This window comes from Cheilinus undulatus, linkage group 15 (genome assembly GCF_018320785.1).
Source record: "Cheilinus undulatus linkage group 15, ASM1832078v1, whole genome shotgun sequence".
Taxonomy (NCBI): domain Eukaryota; kingdom Metazoa; phylum Chordata; class Actinopteri; order Labriformes; family Labridae; genus Cheilinus; species Cheilinus undulatus.
The window spans coordinates 4,873,372-4,898,005 of record NC_054879.1 but is presented as its reverse complement, the minus strand read 5'-3'; the positions used below and the strand labels follow the sequence as shown (position 1 = coordinate 4,898,005).

The 24,634-nt window shown below is 40.3% G+C and overlaps 1 protein-coding gene across 8 annotated transcripts in view; it reads right to left on the bottom strand.

Annotated features, from left to right (window-relative positions):
* Positions 1–24,634, bottom strand: part of myo1b (myosin IB) — a 125,568-nt gene that overhangs the window by 97,196 nt on the left and 3,738 nt on the right. For all 8 annotated transcript variants that reach the window (XM_041807652.1, XM_041807654.1, XM_041807655.1 and 5 more), the window contains exons 2-3: positions 7,622–7,768; positions 463–578 (exon numbers count right to left, since the gene is read on the bottom strand). In XM_041807652.1, the coding sequence (XP_041663586.1) occupies positions 463–578; positions 7,622–7,747 (242 nt within the window). In that variant the 5' untranslated portion in view covers positions 7,748–7,768. The remainder of the gene's footprint in view (positions 1–462; positions 579–7,621; positions 7,769–24,634) is intronic.

Sequence of the window (24,634 nt, the reverse complement as noted above, 5' to 3'; positions counted from 1 at the left end):
CGACTGGAAGGTAAAAGTGTGCACAAGAGACACAGATGAGCTCAGAATTGCAGTAATCTGTGCAAAAGGAGCTCCAACCAGTACTGAGTGCATAATGCTCCGGAGGGTCAGCATTTCTGTTTTAAAAATCCTTTTTTGTGATATTCTGTTATGAGATAGTGTGTTTTATTGTGAGCTGTAATCATTAGCGAAAAAAAAACAAAAAAAAAGTCATGAAACATTACGGTTTGTAATGATGAGAACATGGAAGTTTCACTTCTTGAATTAAATCACAGGGAAAAAAAAGCTTTTTATGATATTAATAATATTTTGAGATGCACCTGTATATTTTCTAAATTGCACCAAAGTGACACTAGAGTCTGCAAGCAAAATCTCTGAAAGTTAAGGCTTCGTGAAGGGCCTTCCTTATCCGTCTTTGTTAGGTTTACGTCCAATAGGAGAAGACCTGGGAGGTGGACTCACATGTGTGGACTGAGCTCATAGAAGTTCCTGTTGCGATACTCCTCCACTTTGTCTGGCGTGTAGATGGGCAGGGACCTGTAGGGGTTCATGGAGATCACCACACTGCCAATGTATGTCTGTGTGGGAGGAGAAAAAAAGGGACACAGTAAGTGTTCATCCAAAAGACATTTCTTAGTTTTACACAAAGCACTGGTTTCAAAAACTTTCCCCCCATTGGTCCATTTATGTGTTAATTGTTGTGTCGCTGTGGGAGGAATTCTGCCTCTGTCAGCTTTTCTCTGCAGAGTATTCATAATGCACTGCTGAGGCATGCAGGGCCTGAAGTGAAACTGAGAGAAGTTTATGGAACTTGTGAGTAGAGCAGTAAACTGCAGACTGTAGAGGTCAAGGTCACAAGTAAAGGTAACAGTGACACACAACACCTGAAATTCAAAATTAAGTTATTTTCTTCACAGAAGAATCTGATTTTATATAATGGCTTCACCTCAGACAGGACTGTGGAACCATTCTATCATTTATTATGCACTGAATATGTAGAATATTAGCCATAAGCAGTTTTTAACACCAAATTAGAAACACATAAAGCTTTCAAGTGTTTCAAATCTCCATATAAAAGAACACCTTTATGTAATATCCGCACAGGTTCTGTTCAGCAGATAACACTTGTCAGATATTTCTGAAAGCAAATGTAACCAGCCATCATCTTCATCATCATCCTCCTACACACCAAACAAAGCCCAGATAGCACTTTCAAAACATCAACCTGAAATTTTTTCTTTGCTTTCCATGGTAATGGCTGTTGCATAACCCACTCTGACAAGAGTGGAGCATGGCCTTCCCTGTGGCAACACCACAGCCTCCCACAGCCTCTCGTTCAATAGCCCACCACAGGCAAAACGAGGCCTTTTCAAGTGCAGAGGACAGGGTACAAAGGGAAGGAGTGTGTGCAATGTAAACAGCTATCACGTGTAAATGAGAGGCACTCTTAACCAAAGGCAGTGTGAAAACACATCAGAAACAGCAAAACATACTTGCAGGGGGAATATTTCAAGAATCTATTCGAAATCACATCAGAAATACAGTGACAAAAAAAAAATCACTTCAGCAGGGGAGCAGCTCTGAGATTTAAGGACTCACATAAAATCCTAAACAAATGTTTTGGCAATAAACCTTTGAAATGAAGGATTTTTTTTTCATGTATAAGAAGAAAACACAAAATTTCAATTATGTGTTCCTCTATATGTATTTCTATTCCCTTCTCTATTCTGCGGTCTGCCTACTGTATAATGTAAAACTCTTTTCAAAGAGGTTCCTTTTGATTCATATGACCTTCTCCACTTTGAGAAAGGTTAGACAGGATTTTTATAAAAAATGGTAGAAATATGTTATAAGCCAGGGTGGATACTGTGAGCAGACAGTGTTCATAGTGTCAGGGTAAAAGGAAAATCTCAGCTGCATGCAGTCTTGTGCATTTCTACAGTGTTTTCCATACCTGATATAAAATTCCATCTGGCTGGTGATTAAAAATACAGGTGCTCAGAAAATAAACCACAGCGCTAACTGCAAATCAAAGAAACTAATTTGTCTTTCCTGCTCCACGTTTTTTTTTAACATTGGTTTCAAGATTTAGCACCGTTACAGTGGTGACAAAAACCTTCTCTATTAAGAGGACAGCAATGTCGAGCAGACCAGAATTCATGTTGACATGTCTGCTGAAGTTGGCTGGGGTTGGAGAAGTCTAGAAGGAGGGGAACTGGTGGGAGAAAAGCAGGAAGAGGAGAGGGACAAGAGAAACAACAAAACAACAAATCAAAGTCAAATCAATGGCTGTGGCCATAAACTTAGCTCCCATTTTGTAGGGAATTGCTATAATTCTATTAATCATGCTAGCAATATGTGAAAAATTAGCAGTAACAGCTATGATTGACAGAATTCAGAACAATGCAATAGTAGCATTAACAGCTAGGGAGATAATGAAATAGAGAGAACTATTAGCAATAATTAGAGCAGAACAGAAGTATTGCTCTTTGATTCAAGTTAACTGTTCTAATAATGATAACAGAAGTAAGGAGGATGTTAATGGAAGGAGAAGTGACTCAGTCATAAAATGTATTTTTGCTCTCTGTGCCTAAAGTCTGTCATGAGATGGGTAAAAGGAGTTTCAGGTACGCTGCTCCTGCAGCCTGAAATCCACTACAGGAGACTTTATGTCTGGGGGAGCTGGTCTCTTTAAATAAAACTGTTGGAGGTTGAGGTGTCTGGTTGTAGATGTTTTAACTGACTTGTTGCTCTGTGAGATGGATTGGTTTGATTCGTGTGTAATAATTTCTCTGTTCTATGTCTGCGACTCTGTGATTGTGCTGCTGCCTGTCTTGGCCAGGACACTCTTGTAAATGAGATTCTTGAGCTCAATGAGGTTCTCCTGGTTAAATAAATTTAAATAAATAAATATCTAGAATCATATTAGTAGATATGAATGTTGTGGATACAAAGGACCTTTGGTGTTGCCATGAAAATTGCAGTTTATTAGAATTGGATGATCATGGAACTGAACAAGTAAAAAGCTATATAAAGAGGTTTTAGTCAGGGACACTCATCATACATTTAACCATTTTTGCAAAATGAGGTATACAGAGTTTTACTTGGTGGGGAAGACTCCCTGGGTTAGGAGAGCAGCATGCTTTGACTTACTATGGAACGCATTTCTATAAACCTATTTGTGACACTGCATATTAAATACACTGGAGTTTAGTTTAGCAGCAATTTACTCCATAGTAGCATCAATGTAAATATTGCTGGCTTTGTATCTCCATTTTTCTTTTTTTTTCTTTTCATTGGGGCTGTCAAAATTGACGTGTTAATGCAGATTAATCCATTATCATGATTAATCTGATTAAAAATTTTAACGCAATTAACCCAGCTACAGCGCAGATTGACTCAAAATCCCCGAAACGTCTCTGGCAACGCATTTCAGGCAGTTTGTCCAAGTAGGGTTACCGTTGAGGTTGCTGCCGCGCATGCACAAATGGGCCGTTGATCCGGCAGTGACTAACCAACTCGCAGGGCGTATGACTTCTGTTAACTGCATGCTAAGCTTCATGTCCTGAGATTTTCATCTGACATGCAGGCTGTTTAAAGACTTTCATATGTAGTCATGCTATTTATGGCAGCACGAGTTACAGAAAAACAGGAGGATATTAGCATTGGTCTTGCTCAGCTGCATTTCTTCAGTTGTGCTGTGGCTTGAGTAAAAATAGCAGCGTATCCACGTCAAACATTTGTTTCCTAATCAGTGACACACCACTTTTGAGAGAGCTTTTTCGCTGATGGGAGCCAGTTTGTAAAAGTTTGAGACCAATAATCAAAGCTATGAAAGCTTGTAGTACTTTATTTCCTTACCAAATACGTCAAGTGAAGGCACTTCTGCCTGAAGAAAAACACATTTTGCAGCTGGGCAACAGAAACTCAAACAGCATCTGCATTAACTGCAGGCGTTTTTCCATAATTACATTCCGCTCAGAAAGATTAGGCTTTAAGATAGAGAACTTTTTAGAATTAATTTAATATGGACCGATTAATTTCAGCCCTCAGTCTTGCCCTAAAAGAAAGAGGGCACAGCTCCAATCCCCGCATAGTGCGGAGCTAATGGTCAAAAATAAAAAATTAAAGGGCTTGAGCGAAAAACACTGATAGATGAAGAGCAGAGAGTCGACATAAGAAGCAGGACGGCAGTAAACAGGGTGGTTCTCATTCTCTTTGATTTTCCACACAGTTATTGGATACATGATGTGCTGTCCCTGTGGAAACAAAGCCATGTTTCTTCTTCTCTGAGCTGTCATACGATAGTTTAGGGTGGGGGTTGGGGCCATTTGTAAGGAATGATGCCACATGAGGGAAAATACATTCGCATGCAAGGATTGTTCACCACAGATTTATTGAATAAGTATAGGCCTCAGTGATTTTCCTGGTCATCACTCTTGAGGTGCGGCTTACATATGCCAACATAATAATTTTTACTTTAAACTTCAAGCCTGATGATTGACTTTTACATGAAGATGTTTTTTCTATAGGGAGTGAGTTCTTCACTGAAAAGGTAACATTATACAAGTAAACATTTCCTCCAGCTAAATGGAAATGTCTCTTGCAAACCTGGTGTGTGAAGTCAGGGTTAGAGCCTTTAGGTCAGCACCACACAGGAAAAAAGCTCAGAGCTCAGAGTAAAAGACTAAAAATGAGGGCATCAGACATGTGAAAACACTGTTCCCGTTCCTCAGCAGGATGTGGGCTTCATCTCGACAAAATATCTGTTCCTCCACTGAGGCAATCACAGCTACATGGGGTGACATCATCCCTTGGGCCCTGAGCCCTGTGAGCCAACAGTAACCAGAGCGGAGCTGTAATCATCCTGGCTGATGTATAGAGCAGCCGACCTGCAGAGAAGAGGGAACGTGGAGTGACTGAGCACAAAGCCCAGAACCAATTGCCTGATGTGGGGATGATGGTTCAAAAACTTCCTTCTCCTAGAGATAGACAGAGAGCCAGCCTGGCTGTCAGTCCCTCCTTGTCCCTGAGCGCTGGATTTCATGCCTCATTTGAAGGCATCATCTACATTCCTTGGTGATGTGATTTATTGATTGGCTGGTTACTGTGGTCCCTGAATCTGAGCCACTTGCATAGCCAACTAAAATGAGCGAGGGAGTGGAGGAACAATGGAGATATGAAGGAGTAGCCATCTCTGTTAGAGTCAGGATGCAGAGAGAGGTCAAAGAGTGCAATATAACTCAGTATGAGGCTCAGATGTAGTGATGGATTTAAAAAAGTATGCCTGTGAACATAAATGCATTAATCGTGGGTAATTAGGTACATCATTAGCGCATTTTTTTAAAGTCAAGATTAATCTTATGCCTTATTGTCCCTTTCAGTGAATTATTGCGAGCTGAACTACTGCAACATCTCCCTACAGCCAGAGTGAAGTTAAAAATGGAAAACCACTGCTGCTTAACGTCTCAATGCACTATTAAAAGACACAGAACGACACAGCAGTTAAGTCACCTTGTGTTACCAAACATTTACCTTTTTACCATTACTTTTTTTCCCCTTTTTAATCCATAGCAAGTTCATTTTCCCTGGTAAAGTTAATGTTATAATCTGCAACATACCCAAAGTGGCTTGTTTTCCTTCAAAATAAAAGCACACTTACTGTAAGGATATTTTCTGACGTCTAATTTCCCCATCCAGCTTAACACCTATTTAAATTGTTTTAACCCACTAGTCTACAGAGGAGAAAATACTTAGAAAACAGTCAAATTCTTCACAGGGTCATCGAGTCAGCGGGTGTGACATGAGCCTGATACACTCTGTACAGTGTGGCTAACATTAGCAGCTAGCTCTGCCAGCCTTTGTCCCTCTTTTGCAGATTAATATCGTGCTTTGATATGCAACCTCTTTTCACTTCAGGTGAGTAGTTATACTGAGTTCAACCCTCGACAGCCTACATACCACTTTATTTCCATTTATTACTTATAAACTGTCACACTGTGCAGTTCCTGCTACATGCTAACTGCTTAGCTTCTCATATTTTTACCAGAAAAGTGCTGGGGGAAAGCTTAGACAGGAAGGCAGTAGGGATGGGAATCTCTAGTGGACGCACGACACAATATTATCACAATACTTAAGCCATGATTTGATATTATTGCGTTTTTAAACATTTGCAATACGCAGAGTTTTGTGATACCATATATTACGATATTTTGCAATCTATACCATTTTTCAACTGTCTAGCTGATTTAGCATTAGCCTTGCTTTCATTTTTATCATATTACCGCAGTATTTCATTTTCATGCGGCACTCCTTGCATTTGCCATGTCCATGTTGTTCCTGCCCTGCTTCCTAATGTCCTTTCCCTGGTGCTGCCATATTTGTTGGACTAACTTTCTCCTGCTGTATGACCGTCACCCCACTGGGCAAAGTGCACAACATCAACTGATGCTATTCATCCAGTATCATAGACTTCAGTTCATATTAGCAATTAATCTGAAAATAAATTGACACTCAGAGATACGATATAGGATATATCACCGCGCAAAATATCACGATACTTAACTGTATCGATTTTGTCCCTCACCACTAGAAGACAGCGATTATTAACAGAAGCTACAGAAGCCACTAGTTTTTGGAGGTTTATTACAGTTTAAAAGAGCATTTAATAGACCGGGATTTCAAGACAGTGTTTATGAAAATGATAGGTAATTAGTTTAGCCAACGGGTAAATCTCACGCCGGCCAATTTGATGAATAAATGTTAGTGTATAACTGTTAAACCTTGTGATACCTTTAAATGAGATAAATGCCATCAGATATAACAAACCACAAACATAATACAAATCAGCTGTTTTAACGTAATCATCCCAAAAACATTGGAAACTTCTTTTAAGAACTGTTTTGGTAGGAATTTATTACATTTATGGAAAGGTAAAAATATCCGGCTTGATTACTGTCATTGTTTGTTTGTTAAGCTCAAGTCGCATCAAATAACACAGCCTTGGGGATTTTTTGGTCGCTATGAAACAGGAAGTAGTTTTTTCAGTGTGTTTTGGCACACTGTAATCCACTCTGCTAAGATTCATGGCTCTATGAATGTATTAAGACTGGAAAAATACTTCCTGTTTCATGGCAAACAAAAAAAATAAATCGTCATGACTACATTTCTTGAACTTCAGCTGTTTTGAACCCACTGGTAGTTGTCAAAGGCTACAATAAACAATGAGCACAAGTATTATTTTGCATGTTCACATTTAATTTGTGGGAAAACAATCTTGAGAGTCAGTGATTTTCCTAATAAATTCCTACAAATGTAATAGTTATTACTTTGCAGTAAACAACTGCTATTGCAGTTGTTTGAAATTGACTACATTTTTAGGATTATTACATTAAAAGCTGCACATTTGTATTATGTTTGTGGTTTATACATTTGTAGAAAGTTACTACATTTGCAGGTGTTACACACCTGTATCCACACAGGAAGTTCACAAATTTCAGTATTAAACAAAAAAAGTTTAAATAGCAAAACAGTGGGATATCTAAATGAGACATAAAGGGGGGATTAATTGTGATTATAAACTTTGAAACCGTGTGACAGCTCAATGAAAAGGCGTACTTACGTAGATCTCATTGTGGTCAAAGCGGTTCTTCAGGTTCTCAATGAATGCGTCTTCTGATAGGGGTTCGAGGAGGACCATGTCTCCAACCCCGATCATGTTGTCTAGAAGTGACGTTTTCACCTCCATTTTGGCTGCAGGTGTCGCCCCCTACAGAAACACAGAAAAAGGTGGACATGCATAAACTACACTGTATATAACGAAATATTCTGCGACCAGCGGAAGCTGTTAGTCTTTACATGACGCACGAGCACAAAAAAATAATAATGATAAAAAAAAAACAAAACAACTAAGTCAGGTAAGTCAAGAATTAGTTTAAAGCTTGTTCAAGCATAAGCTACTCTATGACACCTTTTCAAGCCATTATTCTAAGATAATTGTCTGTTAGTTGTGAGGTCTCCAGTCTTCAAGTGGCATTCTCTGATCAGAAAATAAACAATCCTAAACTTAGCCAGTACAAATAAACTCCGGGGAGGACATGTTTGTACAGCAGTGGTCTGACTCCAGGGGGAGCCGGGCCTTCTGATTGGCTAGCAGGGCTTCTTCTCCAGTTGCATGAGAGAATGTCCCTCAGGCACTTACATAACAGGAGAACTTTGCCCTTGACCTCTGAATGTCTGTTGATGTTGAATCTGCTCCTGTTTAATGGCTGCTTATAAATCAAAGAAAAGAGCTTCAAAAACAGTAAACTGGTTCACAGTTTTCAGCTTTTCCCCCTGCCTGCTTGTTGCAGCAGTATAATATTCAGGGCCTATAATGGGTCGGGCTGGAGTGCACCATGACAAAGACCTTGCTGGGGGTGGCAGTTTTCGGGCCAGTGTTGCCTCCCATTTCCTTTGGGACAGTAATCCCTGTGCTATAGGGCTGGAGATAAAAGAGGGGCCTGGGATACATTCAGGGCCTTGATACAGGGCTTTACTGTGCTAAAAAACCCAATGTCTGCTGTTGTGACAGACAGATGAGGCCATGTAGTCATCTATTGTTCACCGCTCTCTTAGTGCAGATGTCTGATTTTGCATAACCAATGACACACACCGGCTGGTTCAGAATCAAACATTGCAGTCGTTTTTATTATGCACTGTGATGTTTTCGTAGGGCTGCTTGACAAATAAGTCAGAATATCAGCAAGAAGGTTCCTGGTTGGTATCACAGTTGGACAGTGCCATTCCGTGTGGAGTTTGCATGTTTGGGTACCGCAGCTCCAGCTTCATATGTCAATAGGTGTGAATGTGAGAGTGCCTGGTAGTTCGTCACTATATGAGTATGTGATTCACTGGTGCACGCTGCCTCTTGCCCTATGGCAGCTGGGATCAGCTCCAGCCCTCCAAACCCTGAACAGGATAAGCAGTATAAATAAAAGATGGATGTGGATATCATGACTTAAATGCATGTTTTAAAGCACCTGCATCAGAGTGTGATTTGCATATTATTAAATACATTTGTTGTGCTTCCTACAAATTCTGCCAGTTATTTTGTACTGTTCCAGGCCTGACTAAAGTGGCTACTTATGACTGACTGTTTACCCTTCTGACATTTTCCTTAGCTCTCTTGCAATTCTAACTAATGGAGAGCATGTTGTGGCTCTCTCTGCTCCTCACTTAAATCAATGTGAGAGCTGTTTTGATGGAATGGGCAGAGCAGACAATGAAGTTTGAATAATTACCCAGCACTAATATGGGGTATATTTTTTTCAATAAATAAAGCACCTGTGCTTCATGTGGCATTCTTCAGCTCAAAAACTTTGTCGACGGGTTCTCTATAAATCACTCCTACAAAAATAACTGATTCCAGCAGCACAGGGAAGTTCATGTTTAGGGATGAAACAAACAGATTCAGGAGGGGGTAATACAGATTTGAAAATAGGACGACACAAACCTCCAGCATTTCACCACATAAGTCTCTGTCAGCTGTCATATCAACTTTTAGCACCAACTTAGCAGCAGCATGACATTCCTGAAAAAATGGATCTCCCGTGTAGACCTCCACTTTACTGTTTCCCTGGCTTCTGTTTCCCTGCAGGGCACAATGTTATTGGCCCATAAAGAAGTCTCTCGGTTCTTAGTAGGAGGCAAGATTTGAGCTCCCAAAACACTCATGCTAACACAGTGTGGAAACAAATCTTTGAAAAGGTGGGCCAAGACAGACATGGAAAATGGTTTAAAGGTAAAAATTTTCTTTTGTACTTAAAAGAAAAGCATTTACCCTAGTAAACACTGGGGTGGTTTGATAACTACCAGTGCCTAAAATATCTCCAATACAGGCTGCTGTTGACTGCTGTCGGGTATCAGTGAACATGCCAGTCAATGCCACAATCACATATTTCTTTCCCCAAAATGCTGACTTGTTTCTTCAACTCCAAAACAGATACAGCGATGATATGAGGGCTGCCACTGGCACTTACTTTTTAGAGCAGAGAAGAAACACTGGTTATTATGTAAGAAAAGCCAAAAGCACTGAGATGCTGGTTTAAAGTTAGAACAAAAACAATGCCAGCTTTCCAAAGTTTGCCATCAGCTACATTTAGTCTGACAATCTAAATGGTATAAACTCAGAATAAAGCAGTTTTTTGTTAAGAATTTGTGTTCTTCAGTGGAAAAATACAAATTCATACAGGTGATGAAAGAAAGGGGAGAGACATGCAGGGCAGGGGCCACATGCTGGACTTGAACCTGTGCATGGGGTGCGACCTGACCGCTAGACCATCAGCGACACACACAACAAGACTGAACAGTTGAAGGTTGTTAAAAAATGTGTTGTGTTAACTTTAAAATCCAAAATGGCTATTTAAGCTCTATTTTTTTCTGAGTTGATAACACATTCTGAGTTTAAGTAAACAGTATTCAATACTTTTAAGTGTTTTTTGTCATTTCACTCCATCTATTTGACAACCATCCCTTAATTTGCATAATTTTTCCAAGAATGTCTTTTGCCATTAAACATGTGCACCAGTGAGTTATCCACTCACTTAGAGAAGTCCCACCTGTGGTAAGCAATGCTAATGTTCATTAACATTTACTCTAATATTCATGCCCCCCCCATCTATTTGATTAGTTGTGATTTTGCCTTGGTGCACACATGTGTCTCATCCTCTCCAGTCCTCTGCCTCCCTCTTCATTTGCCGATACTGAAAACCCAACCATGGACAGAAAAAGGGACAAGCACTGAGCTGTCCCATCAGGATCATGACAACCTTTGACCTTTGAATGTTGCATGGATAGCGTGCTGAACGCAAGGCAAGATATCTTCTTGGTTTTGGATGCACCTTTCAGTAATTGTTAGACAGTTTAGGACTGAACTTTCAAAGGTTGTTGTAGGAAGTAGAGTTCAGGTAACTTAAAACTCCAAAACAGCTGATAGAACACACTTTCAGTTATAAAGGAAACAGTGCTCAATCTAAGTAGTTTTTGTCATTGTACTCAAATTGTTTGACTGTTGTCCTTTAATCTGCAGAGCTTCCCAGAATGCCTTTGGGCATTATCAATCAATCAATCAAACTTTATTTATGTAGCACCTTTCAAACAAATTCAATTGCAGTTCAAAGTGCTTTTCAGGGTTGTACAAAAGTTATTGACAAAAAGCTAAAATGGTAAAAAGGTTTGGAGACTGGACATTAGACACATTTGCACCATGAGTGATCACAACGCATATTTAAACTTACATTAAATTTGTTTTACTAACTTTAATATCCTCAAGTTGAGGTATATGAAAGTGGCCCCACCATCCATCCATATTCTTGTATGTGGCCCTGAGCCGAAAAACTTTGGACACCCCCACCCTATTGGGTAGAGGTGGGAATCTTTAGGCACGATTTGTTTAGATTACAGTTCATAGGGCTACGATTTGGTTCTTAATCAATTATTGATGAATTTTGATGCACTTGTGGGTTTTTTTTAACATTTTTGTTGTCTTCACTTTGTCAAACATAATAGAAACATTACATTTGTGTTTAGAAAAAAATAAATAAATACGTTTCCACTGTCCTTTCATGCAGTGGTTCTCAACTGGTGGGTTGGGACCCAAAAGTGGGTCACGAAGCCCTTTTCAGTGGGTCGCAGATGTGTGCCTGGGAAAAAAAAAATGTGCCAAATCGTCTGAGACTCTATAAAACATGCACGTTTTTTCCTGTTTCATTGTTTTGTTACACCTTTCGTACTTTCTTAGGCCCAAGCTCTACTATTTTTATTGAATATATCTGATTGACTAAAAAAATCTCCAGAATTTGGGTGGCAATTCTCCTTGAGGAGTTGATGGTGGGTCCCGTGACACAACCAGTTGAGAACCACTGCTCTAATGGAAGATGTGTGTAAACTGGATATGTATAATTGCACTGAACCAAAGGTAGCAGCATCCTTTCCTATCAGAAATTACATGTCCTTTTTCACAGATGAACAACGGGTAATATAAATCTTGCAGTTACGTGGTGTGTGTTAGAGTTCAACCTTTTTGTTTCTGCTTTTCCACAGTATTAAATATTTAAATTGTTATCAATTATTTGACATTTATAAATCGATTTAGAATCTTCCACCTCCACACCACGGTGCATCTAAGAATCCATTTTTTCTCCCACCTCTACTACTGGGTGCCTAGGACTTCTTACTTTGCTGTCACTGTACTGAGAAAAAAATCGATATTTAATTTTGACTAGAACTGAATTGTGGTTTAAAATTCTGATATTGTGAAAATACTCAGTGTCTCTTATTGCAGGGACACCAACAGCTCAATCTCAACTTAGAGATACATATAAAGTACAAATCAGGGTGGTGTTAGGGATGGTTGGCTTAGTAGTCAGCCGGTCCAGAGAAGTGTGTTACTTTATCTCAACCAAATACTGCAGTGAGTCTCTCTGATGGCACCGAGCCAAAACACTCCCAGTGACGTCTCATATCCACCAGCTGCTCTGGATGTCTGAAGCATGGTTCTAAATCAAGTTATTTCCTTTTTAATGTAGTCGCTGAGTCTCCTGAGGGATGAAACAGAAATCACCTGCTCTGTGATCCCCAACCATATGCTACCATCCCGCAGGGCTTCATAATGCTGCAGCTCTGCTACACATCCCAGAATTTTAAGTTAAACTCTAACAGCATTGAATGTTACCTTATTCTAAAGACAAATTCATGGAACATCTATTTTAATCTATGCAATTAGACAGCTAAAGTCACAAATTATTGGTGAACTCCAGAGATACAGGACACTCAGATTATCAGACATAGCATTCATTAGCCTGTAAACCAATCAATATTCATTAAAATAATTACTGCAGAACAGTTAACTGTGCAGCTACAGAAACAGCCCAAGAGAAGTGAATAGACATGGTACACAAACTGCGCAGAGTGTCATCAGTATTAACAGTTTAAAAGAAAGAGCCAACTCCTTGTCAGTGTAATCAGATGCTCAAGCCTTTGTGTGACCCGAGGGAGAACGCCATGTGTCCGCGTGGCCTGAGAGTCTGTGTCCATTTGACCACCAGCATATTGTATCTGTCTGCTGCCTCGACGCCGGATGCCCTCAGCTCTTCTGCTGATAACCCACTACCCCAGATTTGGAGCTGGCTTCTAGGCAGCCAGTGACACAATCCCATTAATAAGAGTTGCGGCCTGCTGTTAACTGTTGTACTGGATCCAGAGAGGGAGACAGAGAAAACCTGACAGCCTTGATTAAACCCAGGGGATTATCTTCACTGCTGAGTGGAAGAGATGAGTCAGTCTTAGTCAGTCTATGTGGGTAAAAACTGATATTTAAGGGCTTTGCCTAATCATACACAATACAAAACCTCCCAATGTTGTTGAGCTTCTAGATGTATTTTTAAGTCAAACTAAATTTATCAGTCCAAAAGAATGACCGCGGCATGAACCTGGGAGGAATAACCCTTCAGAAAGTGGATTAGAAATCTGCCGCTTTATCAATCTCTCTGATGCAAAATGCATCTGAGAGATTGATTAAATCTCTTTGATGCATGTTAGGAGGTAAGCGGCACATGGTTTAGCTGCTATTAATCTCAAATCTAAATCTTAAACATCAGTGATGGGAAACCTATAAAAAGCCTCATCTGAATGCTTTTCAGCTAAAGTAGCTGCGCTTTGCAAAACGTGACCAGTAAAAGTGCCTATTTTCAGCAGATGGAAGCAGCTTGCAGTGTCTATAAAATATATTCACACCTTGGATATTCTACCCTTTTACTGATTTTATTAATCAATCATGGTCAATATAATTTGGCTGTCTTGACAAAAAAAACTCACAAAAGAAAACCTTTCATGTCAAAGTGAAAGCAGATTTGAAGAAAGAAATTTCAATTGAGCAAAAATAAGTGACTGTATAATTATTCACCTCCTCCAAATCAGTATTTAGTAGAGTCACCCTTGGCTGCAATCACAGCACTGAGTCTGTGTGGATAGGTCTCAGACAGGCTGACACATATGGACACTGCAATTTTACTTCATTCTGCTTTGAAAAACTCCTCAAGCTCTGTCAGGTTGCACATTGATCAGCAGTGAATAGCCCTGCCACAAAAATCTCTGTTGGACTGACGTCCTGGCTTTGACTCGGCCACTCTAGAACATTCACTTTGTTGTCTAAGACTTTCTTTGTAGCTTTCACTGGATGCCTCAGCTCATTGTATTGCTGGAAAATAAATCTTCCAAGCCGTAGTTCCCTTGCAGACAGACTAAGATTGTCCACCAGGATTTTAGCCTCTACCTTTACAAGCCTTCCAGGGCCGGCTGCAAAGAAGCATCCCCACATTATGATGCTGCCACCACCGTGGTTCACAGTGGGGATGGTGTGCTTGTGATGATGTGCAGTGTTCTGTGCCTGATGGCCAAAAAGCAACATTTTGGTCTCATTAGAACCAAAGAACTTTCTTCCACTTGACCATGGAGTCTCCCACGTCTTTTGACAAACTCTTCATGATTTAATCTGAGTTTTCTTCAGCAGTGGCTTTGTCTTTGCCACTCTCCCATAAAGCTTTGACTGGTGAAGAACCCAGGCAACAGAGTCTCTCCCATCTCAGCTGCTGAAGCTTGGAACTCCTTCAGAGTAGTCATAGGTGTCTTAGTGGCCTTTCTTACTAGTCTCCTTCGTGCACAATCATTGACTTTGTGAGGACGGCCTAATCTAGGCAGAGTTACACATGTGACATATTCCTTCCATTTCTTGATGATGGATGTAACTGATCTCTGGGGGATGTTTAGTGCCTTGGAAATGTTTTGTATCCACTCCCTGACTTACACTTTGATATTTTTTCACTGAGTTGCTTGGAGTGTTCCATTGTCATCATGGTGCAATGGTAGCCAGGAATACTGATCAACCAGTGACTGGGCCTTCCAGACACATGTGCCTTTATACTGCAATCGCTTGAGACACATTCACTGCACTCAGGCTGGTCCTCTGTTGAATTAGGTCAGTCACTTTAATGGTTGCAAATATTTATGCAGTCACTTATTTTACCTGACATATTTCGTTTGAGATTACATGTCAGAAATGTGTTTTCACTTTGACATTCAAGAGGTTTTGTTGTTTGGTTTATTGTCAAAAAGGCAAATTAGATGAATCATGACTGATTTATAAAATCAATTAAAAGGTAAAACATCCAAAGGGAGGAATACTTTTAACTTTAGATTAGAAAATCTATTTCAATTTCTAAACTAAATGAAGCTTTTTTAAGGGTTCCCTGCTATGTGTAATGCATGATGGGTAAACTAAGTTACATTTGTTGAACTTGGACTCCCTAATAATTTATATACATTATCAGCTAACAGCCATTTGGATTAACCATAATATCTGCTGTGGCACTAAGAAGCCTGACCTATTGGAGTCACGCAATATGCAGAGAGCTTGAACTATCAAGTAGAGCGCATTCAGGCATAAACCTGAATGTCAGAAGAAGGGCAAAACGCAGACACAGCCTTGATGTTAAACATCATACAGTACAAGTCATTGAATTAATTCAAAACTGGAGTTTGAGCTATAATTCCCACAGATGAGTTTTCTGTATTTAGACCAGCAAAGCTGCTGAATGCAAAAATCAAAACATGATACAGAGATTCTGTAATCAAAAGCCTGAGAGTAATGTGGGGGCTAGACTTGGGATTTCCATGCATGTCACAAACAATATTACGAGACATGCTTTGCTCTCTGCCTCCGACTTTGACCTACATATCCCAGCCAGGTCAGACGCTGAGGAAAACATGAAAAAAAAAAACATTAGATGTGCATATATTATTTACAGGCTGAGGCCCACATGCTCATTTCTGTTCTTTAGCGAGGAGAGAAGTCACTCAACCAGAAGTCAACAGCCATGCAGGCAAGCACACTGCAGTTAAAATACAGAACATGAAGCCAATAAAACAGCTGCTGTTTGCTATACATATTTGCTTGCGCATGGACTTTATGAAAATGAGCAGCTCATGGCGGCTATCCATTTTGAAATGGTCAATATATTCGCTGCAATCTGCAAAGCCAGCTTGCCATGACATGTGGTCTGTGAGGAGGCTAATGGGTATTATGTGCGGCCCACTGACGGAGCACTGGCGTCATTCTACCTAAAGAGCGGTTGTTTGAGAACACAGAGGCGTCCATGTGCAAACAAATGATAATAAAAGTCTTTTATGCGGCGTAATAGTAAATTCCCAACAGATCAGGCCGGCCTTGTCACGGGGCAGACGAGTCACAGCATCACAGGCTGCTGGCACTGATGGAGATTAAAGCCCTCTCTAATGGAGCAGCAACCAGGACAGACGGGACAGCAGTTTGGTGGGACAGAGAGAGATCCGCTGCCTGAGAAAGTCACCTGAAAGGAGTCCTAAGAAAGTGCACATCTATGACTGGAATGGCTTAAAACCCTGTTGAGCATCTTGCTCTGAATGACTGCTGTTTGATTATTTTAATCCTCTGTCAAAAGTGCACACATTTGCTGGTCAAATAAAGTCATCCCGGCAAACAACAATGCAGCCCGGTTACACAAAACCCAAACAAACACTGTGCTTTATTCAAAATACACAGCTCAAACAGCAGAGAGACACTGGTAGATTTGCAAAAACATGAGTCTACAGCTGGCAATCAGACTGACAAAGGATCCACCAACCACACCATGATTAATCCACAAAGCATACAAAACCTAGTCTGAAAACAGACCAGGCGAGAGCTGGGAATAAAAGCCAGATATCTTAGCTCCAAAGGCCTCAATAAAACATTAAAGAGATTTTTACAGGCAAAAAAAAATATCTGTCAGTAATGAACAGTCCAGGTAAAGTGAGAAGAAATGTCATGTTTTAATCAGAGTTTCTTTCTGACTTAACATGTAAAGGACTCAGCTAACACTGATGCCTCAATCAGCTTTAAGCAACATTTAAAATACTTCAGATGTCCAAAGACCTTCTTATAAGAGATAGGTTAACTCCTCAAAGCCTGATCTAAGAAAGCTCGATTACTGAAAACACGCTCTCTCATGGGGACAAGCCTGTGCTTCAGCAGAGGACATAAATAACACTTGCATCTTCAGCCACTACGCCACATTTCCCTGTATTTTATATCAATTTTTGGCATTCAGATACTAAATGGTCATCCTAAAGGCTTAATGCGGATGCAACTCAATGTTTATTTAAAACAGCTTGATAGCTGATGCATACAGAGGTGGTCTGGGATGCCTTCATCTGGACTGGATATGTAGACACAATGTGCCTGCATTAAAGACCACCTAATCAACTGTCTTGATTTGTGGTATTCCTCTGGCAAACAAAAAAAAAAAATTAGCCTAAGGCCTTGCCCACACGAAGACAAAAACAATATATTTTGAAAAAGTTTTCTATAAACACGGGATTGTTTCAGGAAATGTCCGCATAAGCACGGAACGACTGAAAACGCTGCAGTATATACAAGAGTTCTGCTGTTGGTTGAAGTGGCAAAAAAGGGCCTGCAAGTGGTAAACAGGGATAACAGTGGCAATATTGGCTTAAAAGTGGCAGAAATGGGCTGAATGGGTGGTTAAAACTGACAAAAATGGGCATAACAAATAATAAAATTTAAATAAAATGGTCAAAAATTGGCATAAAAATTGGTGAAAAGGAGTTAGTGGTGGTATTAATGGATCAACAGAGGCAACACTAGAAAAGTGGAAAGAATTGGTTTAGAAGTGGCAAAATCAGGCAGAAAAAGTGTTGTAAAGGATTTAAAGGGGACAAAAATGGCTTGAAAGTGGAAGAAACAGGCAGACAAGAAAATGAAATGGGATCAATAAGTAGCAGAAATGAGTTTAACATGGCAAAAATAAGTTCAAATTGTTTTAAGTCTATTGCACACCTTCAGCACTTTGCTCTCATCACTTTTTTCCAAGTCTAGTTTGTCGTTTTGGATTTTTTTGATCCTGCATAAATAAAAACACGTTGCTGTGGTATAATCTACCCTGAGAATCTGATACTGTTATATCTCTACTAGGCATAGCTGCTGTGTTAATTCAACAAATAAACATTTTGACAAGCAGAATCTGTTGAATATTTTTCAGTTAATGTTCACTCAATGGTTTTGCACTCATGAATGCCTTAATGTACCTGTAAGACAAACAACCGTCCAGTTTCTACTAGTTAACTGTATTGGCTTCTCCTTATTGTCATCTAGTTGAATTGTTTTTACTCAGTGACTGGAAGCATTTAAAATATAGTGAAATGAGTATATATTAGTAAATTCCTGGTTTTAAAGCTACTCAGTGAAGTACAAGTAGACAAAAAAGCTTCTCAGTGACTGTAACTTGAGTAAATAGTTAATTTCCATCCTCACATAATACTTTAATTAACTGATACATGTTTTTTTTAAATGTAAATAAATGGCCAAAAGTGAATTAAATGACATTAAGACAGATTTTGGTCATCCTAAATAAGTCCCTTGGTAGGACCCCTGGCCCCAGTAGCAAAGTCCAAGCACCTCAAAAAACTCCAAAATGATTTTTATGACATTAGCTAGATCCATATAGACACACTGAAAAAGGCATTTGTGGATTAGTGTGTGATAAAATGGCATACATTAAATCAAAATGACAGACTTGTGGCAGAAGAAACTGATAGTTTACTGATAGTGAGTATTTTTTTTTATTTTTATAAGTACCACCTAGTTTGAGAGAAATGATTGCGTGAGTTTGAGTCATGGTGCTCTTCTAAGAGCTGATCAAGTACTGTTAGGTATTTATAATTCATATTTAGGTACAGTATGTCGTTTACTTATCTGGCTTAGTTACCTGAAAAGAGATGCTTCTAATATGTCGTTAACTTGTAAAGATTGCTTTTGGCTAAAAGAGGAAGGGTTTTATATTGGTCTTGGTCAGAGGTCCACATTTAAGCACTGCAGCTGTGAGGAACTGGTCAGTCAGAATCAAATGATGAAGTCAGCTGTACCATTCATTTTTTATCTCTACTATCATGGAACTAACTGGATATTTCTCCTCCTGATAGTTGTAAATAAAGATTTCATCAACTTGTTTGTTTTTCATTCATGAACCACAGGATCTTCTTGTTTATGGTGTTTAAACTGAACAACATTTGCATTATCCTGCATTGTGTCCTAATCTCTATTTGGTTTTCTGCTGTTCATTTCATGAGTTCTATTAACTTCACTCTTTCTGTCCTGATTGAGGTTATTATTTCCCATTTAACCAACAGAAATTGGTAAATCCACTCAAGCAGTGCAGGTGGAACCAACTGAAGGTTCCCAAGTCTTCAGTCTAATAATTTGTCATTAATTGAAACCCTGGATTTAAAAAACACAACACAGAGAGAGAGACAGGGCTATACTGTTCATATATTTTATCAAAGCACAATAACAGTTCATAGTACATGTAAGACATGCAGGAATGTTATATTTAAAGAGGCACCTGTACCAGTGTCTTCATAGTGGTGGCTGGTATTAAACAGGACTGTGTCTGATGTTAGTGGTGAATATTTGAAAATCCTCTATGATAAAATCTACTAGTGTGGATAAAAATCAGTGCTGTGAATAATTTGTATCTCCGTCATATCAAAATTTCAGACATGATTGGATTTATTTTCAGACAATTTAAACCAACTCAGGAAGTTTTTAATTCCACTAATCGGACAATCTGCTGCCTAGAAGAGTGTGAATCAGGTGGAGGCTTTGGTTAACCTCTCTGCTCCTCAATGAAATGGATCTGTGCTGATTTAACATCATCAGAGCTGGTGATGCTCATGTTTGCAACCTTGTGGCTAATGTTAATAACAACTAATCTTTATTTAAAGAGTGGCAATGAAAGCCAATGAGATCTGAAACTGATTTAAAAAAAAAAAACTATTTATGAAAGTTTACCAGCTTCACCATCTGATTTCACTGTTCAGCTGTAGATTAATGATCCACAATAACACTGTGTCTTACAAACATCAAAATAACTCAGATGAGACAGGCTGATACAAACGGACTTCAATGGAATCATGAATTCATTATTTTGTCATGAACATTTATCTACAATTTATTTACAGGAATAATCAGACTGAAGGATTCTCAGTCTTCCTCCTCAGGCCGGAGGCAGCAGAAGAAGGTGTTTCTAAGCCACCTTAAGAACCTCTGGAATCCAGTCTCTGGGACCTCCTTCTGAGCCCCATCAGTGGAGACCTGAACGGAGGGTGATATGCTGGGCTGCTGAGTTTCCCCCTCACCCTCCAGGACTGAAATTGTCATTTCAGGTTCAGCCTTCAGGGCATGAAGAGGCTGCAACTGCATCGCACTAGCAGAGTCTGGTTCCTGGCCTAAAGGCTCTTCTGTTGAGACCGGAGTGATCCAAGATGGTTTTTCCCCATATTCCTCTGGGACTGGTGACGATAGAACCGTAATAACTTCAGGTTCTTGGTCCTGCTGCTTGGTCTCGACCTCACCCTCCAGGACTGAAATCATGGCAGATGGTTCAGCTGGCGGGGTCACACGAAGAAGAGGTGACAGCGTCACAACAGCAGAGTCGGGTTCCTGGCCTGGTGAGAGCTCTTGTTGTTCTCTCTCAGTGGCAGCAGAGAGAACATCGCTAAAATCAACAAAAGGCTCTGGAGCTTGTGCAATAGCAGGTTCTTGATCCTGACAGGGCTGCTCATCCACGACCCCAACCCCCAGGACTGAAACCAAGACTAAAGGTTCAGCTGGAGGGGTATAATCAGGACGTGGTGACTGCGTCCGAGCAGAGTACGGTCCTGGACCAGTTAAAGGCTTCTCTGGTCTAGCCTGACTGATGGAAAACTTTGTTTGTTCATCCATGTTGATGGTGGCAGAAAGTTCAGCTTTGCTCAGAGGTGTGGTATTTACAATAGGAGCTGGTAGGACTACATGCAGAGCGTGGTTTGGTGTTTGCTGGCTCATATTCAGAGTCTCCCGGACAGCAGTGAGCTCTGAGGGTTTATGAGCGCTGATACCTGATCGAGTCTGACGCTGAAACAGGAAACAGACGTAATCCACAGCAGCCTTGGTGATGGTTCTTAACAGCTCTGCTTCAAAGGTGTTGAGCATCCTCCGCAGAGTATCAGGAGAGTACCTCTGTCTCACCTTTCCCTCTAAGGAGCGGACCATGAGGTCCCTCACTGAACGGGGGAAGGCGACCTGATGGAGTGAGGTGGACAGTGAGGACGATACTCCATCCATAACAGCTTTGCTGACGCTGACAGCCATCTCAGAGAGCTGTTCTGAGGGCATGTCCCTTGAATTTGTTCTTTTAGGAACCCAAAAGGCCTGCAGTACTTTTGGGACCAAATCGAGAACCACCTCTTGTGGACTTAGCTTCTCGGCGATGGGAGGGCGTTCTAGTTGCTCCACCAGGGCTCTTGCATAGTCATGAGCCTGGCTGAGGATTTTTGGGTGCTTGTAGAAAGGAGGGATGTTGTTTGGAGAATCAAGCAGACGTTTTGCCTGAAACTCCACGTCCCTGTTCAGCATCCTGGTGTTTACCTCCCACACAAGCTTGAGTAGAGCCTTCACGTCCTCGTCCTCGTAGTCCTCCAGCTCAAACTCCCACAGCTGTACTCGTAAAGTCTTTCTGCTCTCCTCCACTAAAAAGGTAGTCATATCCTCCACCGTGATCTTTGACGGGAGTTTGTTCTTAAGTTGAAGCTGCAACATTTCGGTCACAACGGCAACCTTCACTTTGAAGGATTGAATGTGCCAGCAAATTTGCATGGCACGTTCATAGATGGGTGTGTCGAACAACACTCGTACAGGCTTGTAAATTCCGTCATTGAACTCCATCATAAAGCAGTTTCTGTATGCCAAACACAGAAAAAGATCGCACGATACACTAACAAGAAAACCTCCGAACGGTTCAAACGTAACTCGACAAAGTTGAGAGTAGACCGACTCGGTTGAATCTCCAGGCTTGAACGAGCAGACTGTCTCAGAGAACTTAGAATGTGATGTCACAGTGGAGAACAGACAAGACTCTAGAACTCATGGTTTAGAACTCTGATCACCATGGCAACATGGAGATATTTACATAAATTTAAATATATGCCAAGCCTGTAAGTGGCGCTGTAAGGTTGCCACGGAAATGCACCAAAAGAGAGAAGAAGATTACGGAGAACTGCCCAAAACTTTCTCCTAACTGCTCTTCTGGTTGTTCTCAACATTGGATTTAAGAACACCCGGTGTATGTTATTCGCCGTGGTGGTAAAGGAGCATCAGATTTTGCTGTAAAAGCCACAATACGCTCAGTAGCTTCTGTATTACGCTACTGCTGTTTTGGCTCGACCCGCATGAACGGCTTAAGTGGGCTACTCTATGTGTGACGTAATCATGTCAAGAAAGATGTGGTTGGCTGTCCACACGGAGACTCTGGGACCCGGTTTCAAAAAGCAGCATTTACGGTCTCCCAAAACAACGTTTCCGTGTGGATGAAACGCCGATACGACAAAAACTTTTACATATACCCCTGAATTTGTCTCCGTGTGGACGAGAGCTTATTAACTTCCTCACTCAAAGTGATGGGAATTGGCTAGTTACAGAGATTTGGCTCAACTTACTAATAAACGCCAGGTTTTTGGTCAACAAAATGGCTCTTTATTACCATACAATTTTGCCCTTACATCTATAAAACAACAACAAAAACAGAAAAAAGGAAACAGTCTCTCAAACTGAAGCTGAGTCCCGTCGTTCACAAAAAGAACCAGCTCTTAGAACCGACTCATCCATGAACGGCACATCACAACATCTTGTACCTTGTCGCCTTGAACTGAGTTGTGTTTCAATTTTACAAGTAATGAAAACTCATAGATGTCTATTTGTATTGCCAGCAGCTTCACCCAGTGTTCACAGCATGTGGAGACACAGAGCCAGAGAAATGACAGGCTGTTTGCATAAGAGTTGAGCAAGTGAGCTCTGATATTAGGCCATCTCTGAGAATACACGGTTAAGTATAAACGCAGTACTTAAGTATTGGGATGAGTATCGAAACTTGGCACCAACATAGTACAGGTACAAACACATCCTTTTCTAACGACTACACAGATTTCAATGCTTCATTTCAGTACCCAGCCACCCAAACACTGCTCCCTGCCACTCCAAATCAAGGGCATGAAATTGTTGTGGAATTCATGTGCACTTGCTTTATTTCAACAGAGCATGAATGTGCACTGCCTGCATTTTCCTACCACAGACACAAACTGACATTTATCTTATTGTTTGTCTCTGATGCAACATCAGAATATGAATTTTTTACTTGAGCCTCTTGCATTAAGAAGCTACATCCATTTCCTTTTCTTAACCGATGCACTATTAGTGTCTTTTTCAGATATTTCTCTGAATCATTTACAATACAAATACAGCTTATATTCACCTGCCGACTTTTAACACACTTATTTTACTCCATTAAAAATACTAGTTCAGGCACTGTTAAGGCACTGGCCCATTTAATAAATGTCCATTTAGCAAAACAAAACTATACTCACCATACTTTGGTGCAGTCACATTATTAAATGCAAAATATGAACAGGACCTTGTTCCTCAGAATGCAGCCCCCTTAATGTCATAGACCTAGCACAGGTCGTTAACATAGCCTAAGCCTTAAATTTTCAGAGACCACCAGGCAGGCCTGCCCACAGATTTGGCTGGGCCCCTGAAAACCCCAGAGAACAGGCCCTCTCCAGCTGTGATTTAATGAGATCAATGTAAATGTGGTTGAGCGTTGGCGCTAGCATCCTGGCTAGTGCCAGGATGCTAGTGCCAGTGCTAGCGTCCTGGCTAACAGTTCCCTCATTTTGGAGCTGAAAAGAAGTGTGTCATACTATTATTGGGTTCTGATGGTTAAATTATTCATGCATGTTACTTTTAAACCAATTTCATCAAAATTTCTACCAATCATAACCACTTCTCGTTTCCACATTTAACCCATGTCTCGCTGCTCCTCACCCATTTTTGCCACTTTTACTAACCTTTGCCATTAAAGCATTTTATCTCTTTTAACCAGTTATGGCCACATTTAACCCATTTTTGCAGCTTTACACCCTTTATAACTTATAACCAATTTCTACAACTCTTGCTGCTTTAAACCAAATTTTGCCCATTTAAGCCACTTATTCTTGCCAATGTTAACCCTTTTTTGTCACCCTTTGCACTTTTTTGCTACTTAATTTTGCCATTCTAAGTCCATTTGTGCAGCTGTTTGCCCATATTCCCATTTTTGCAACTTTTAATCCATTTTTGCCACAATTTTTTGCACTTTTTGCCACTTCTCTGTGCCATTCTAAGTCATTTTTTCTGCTTTTAGCCCATTTTTGCCACTTTAAATCCATTTTTGCTACTTTTTGCTCTTTCTGCAACATTTTTTTTTACTTATTTATCCCATTTCAACCCTTGTTACCAATTCTTTTTAGCACTGTCAAGCCCTTTTTTCCATTTTCTACCCATTTGTTGCCTACAATCACAATTAATTAATCCTTTTACACTGAAGTTGTCTGTCTTCTTCCACTTTATTTTCTGGCATCCTGACATGTGCACATCACAGTTTTGCCATAAAGTCTGACATTACTGTCCTAATCATGTGCGATGTGCCCA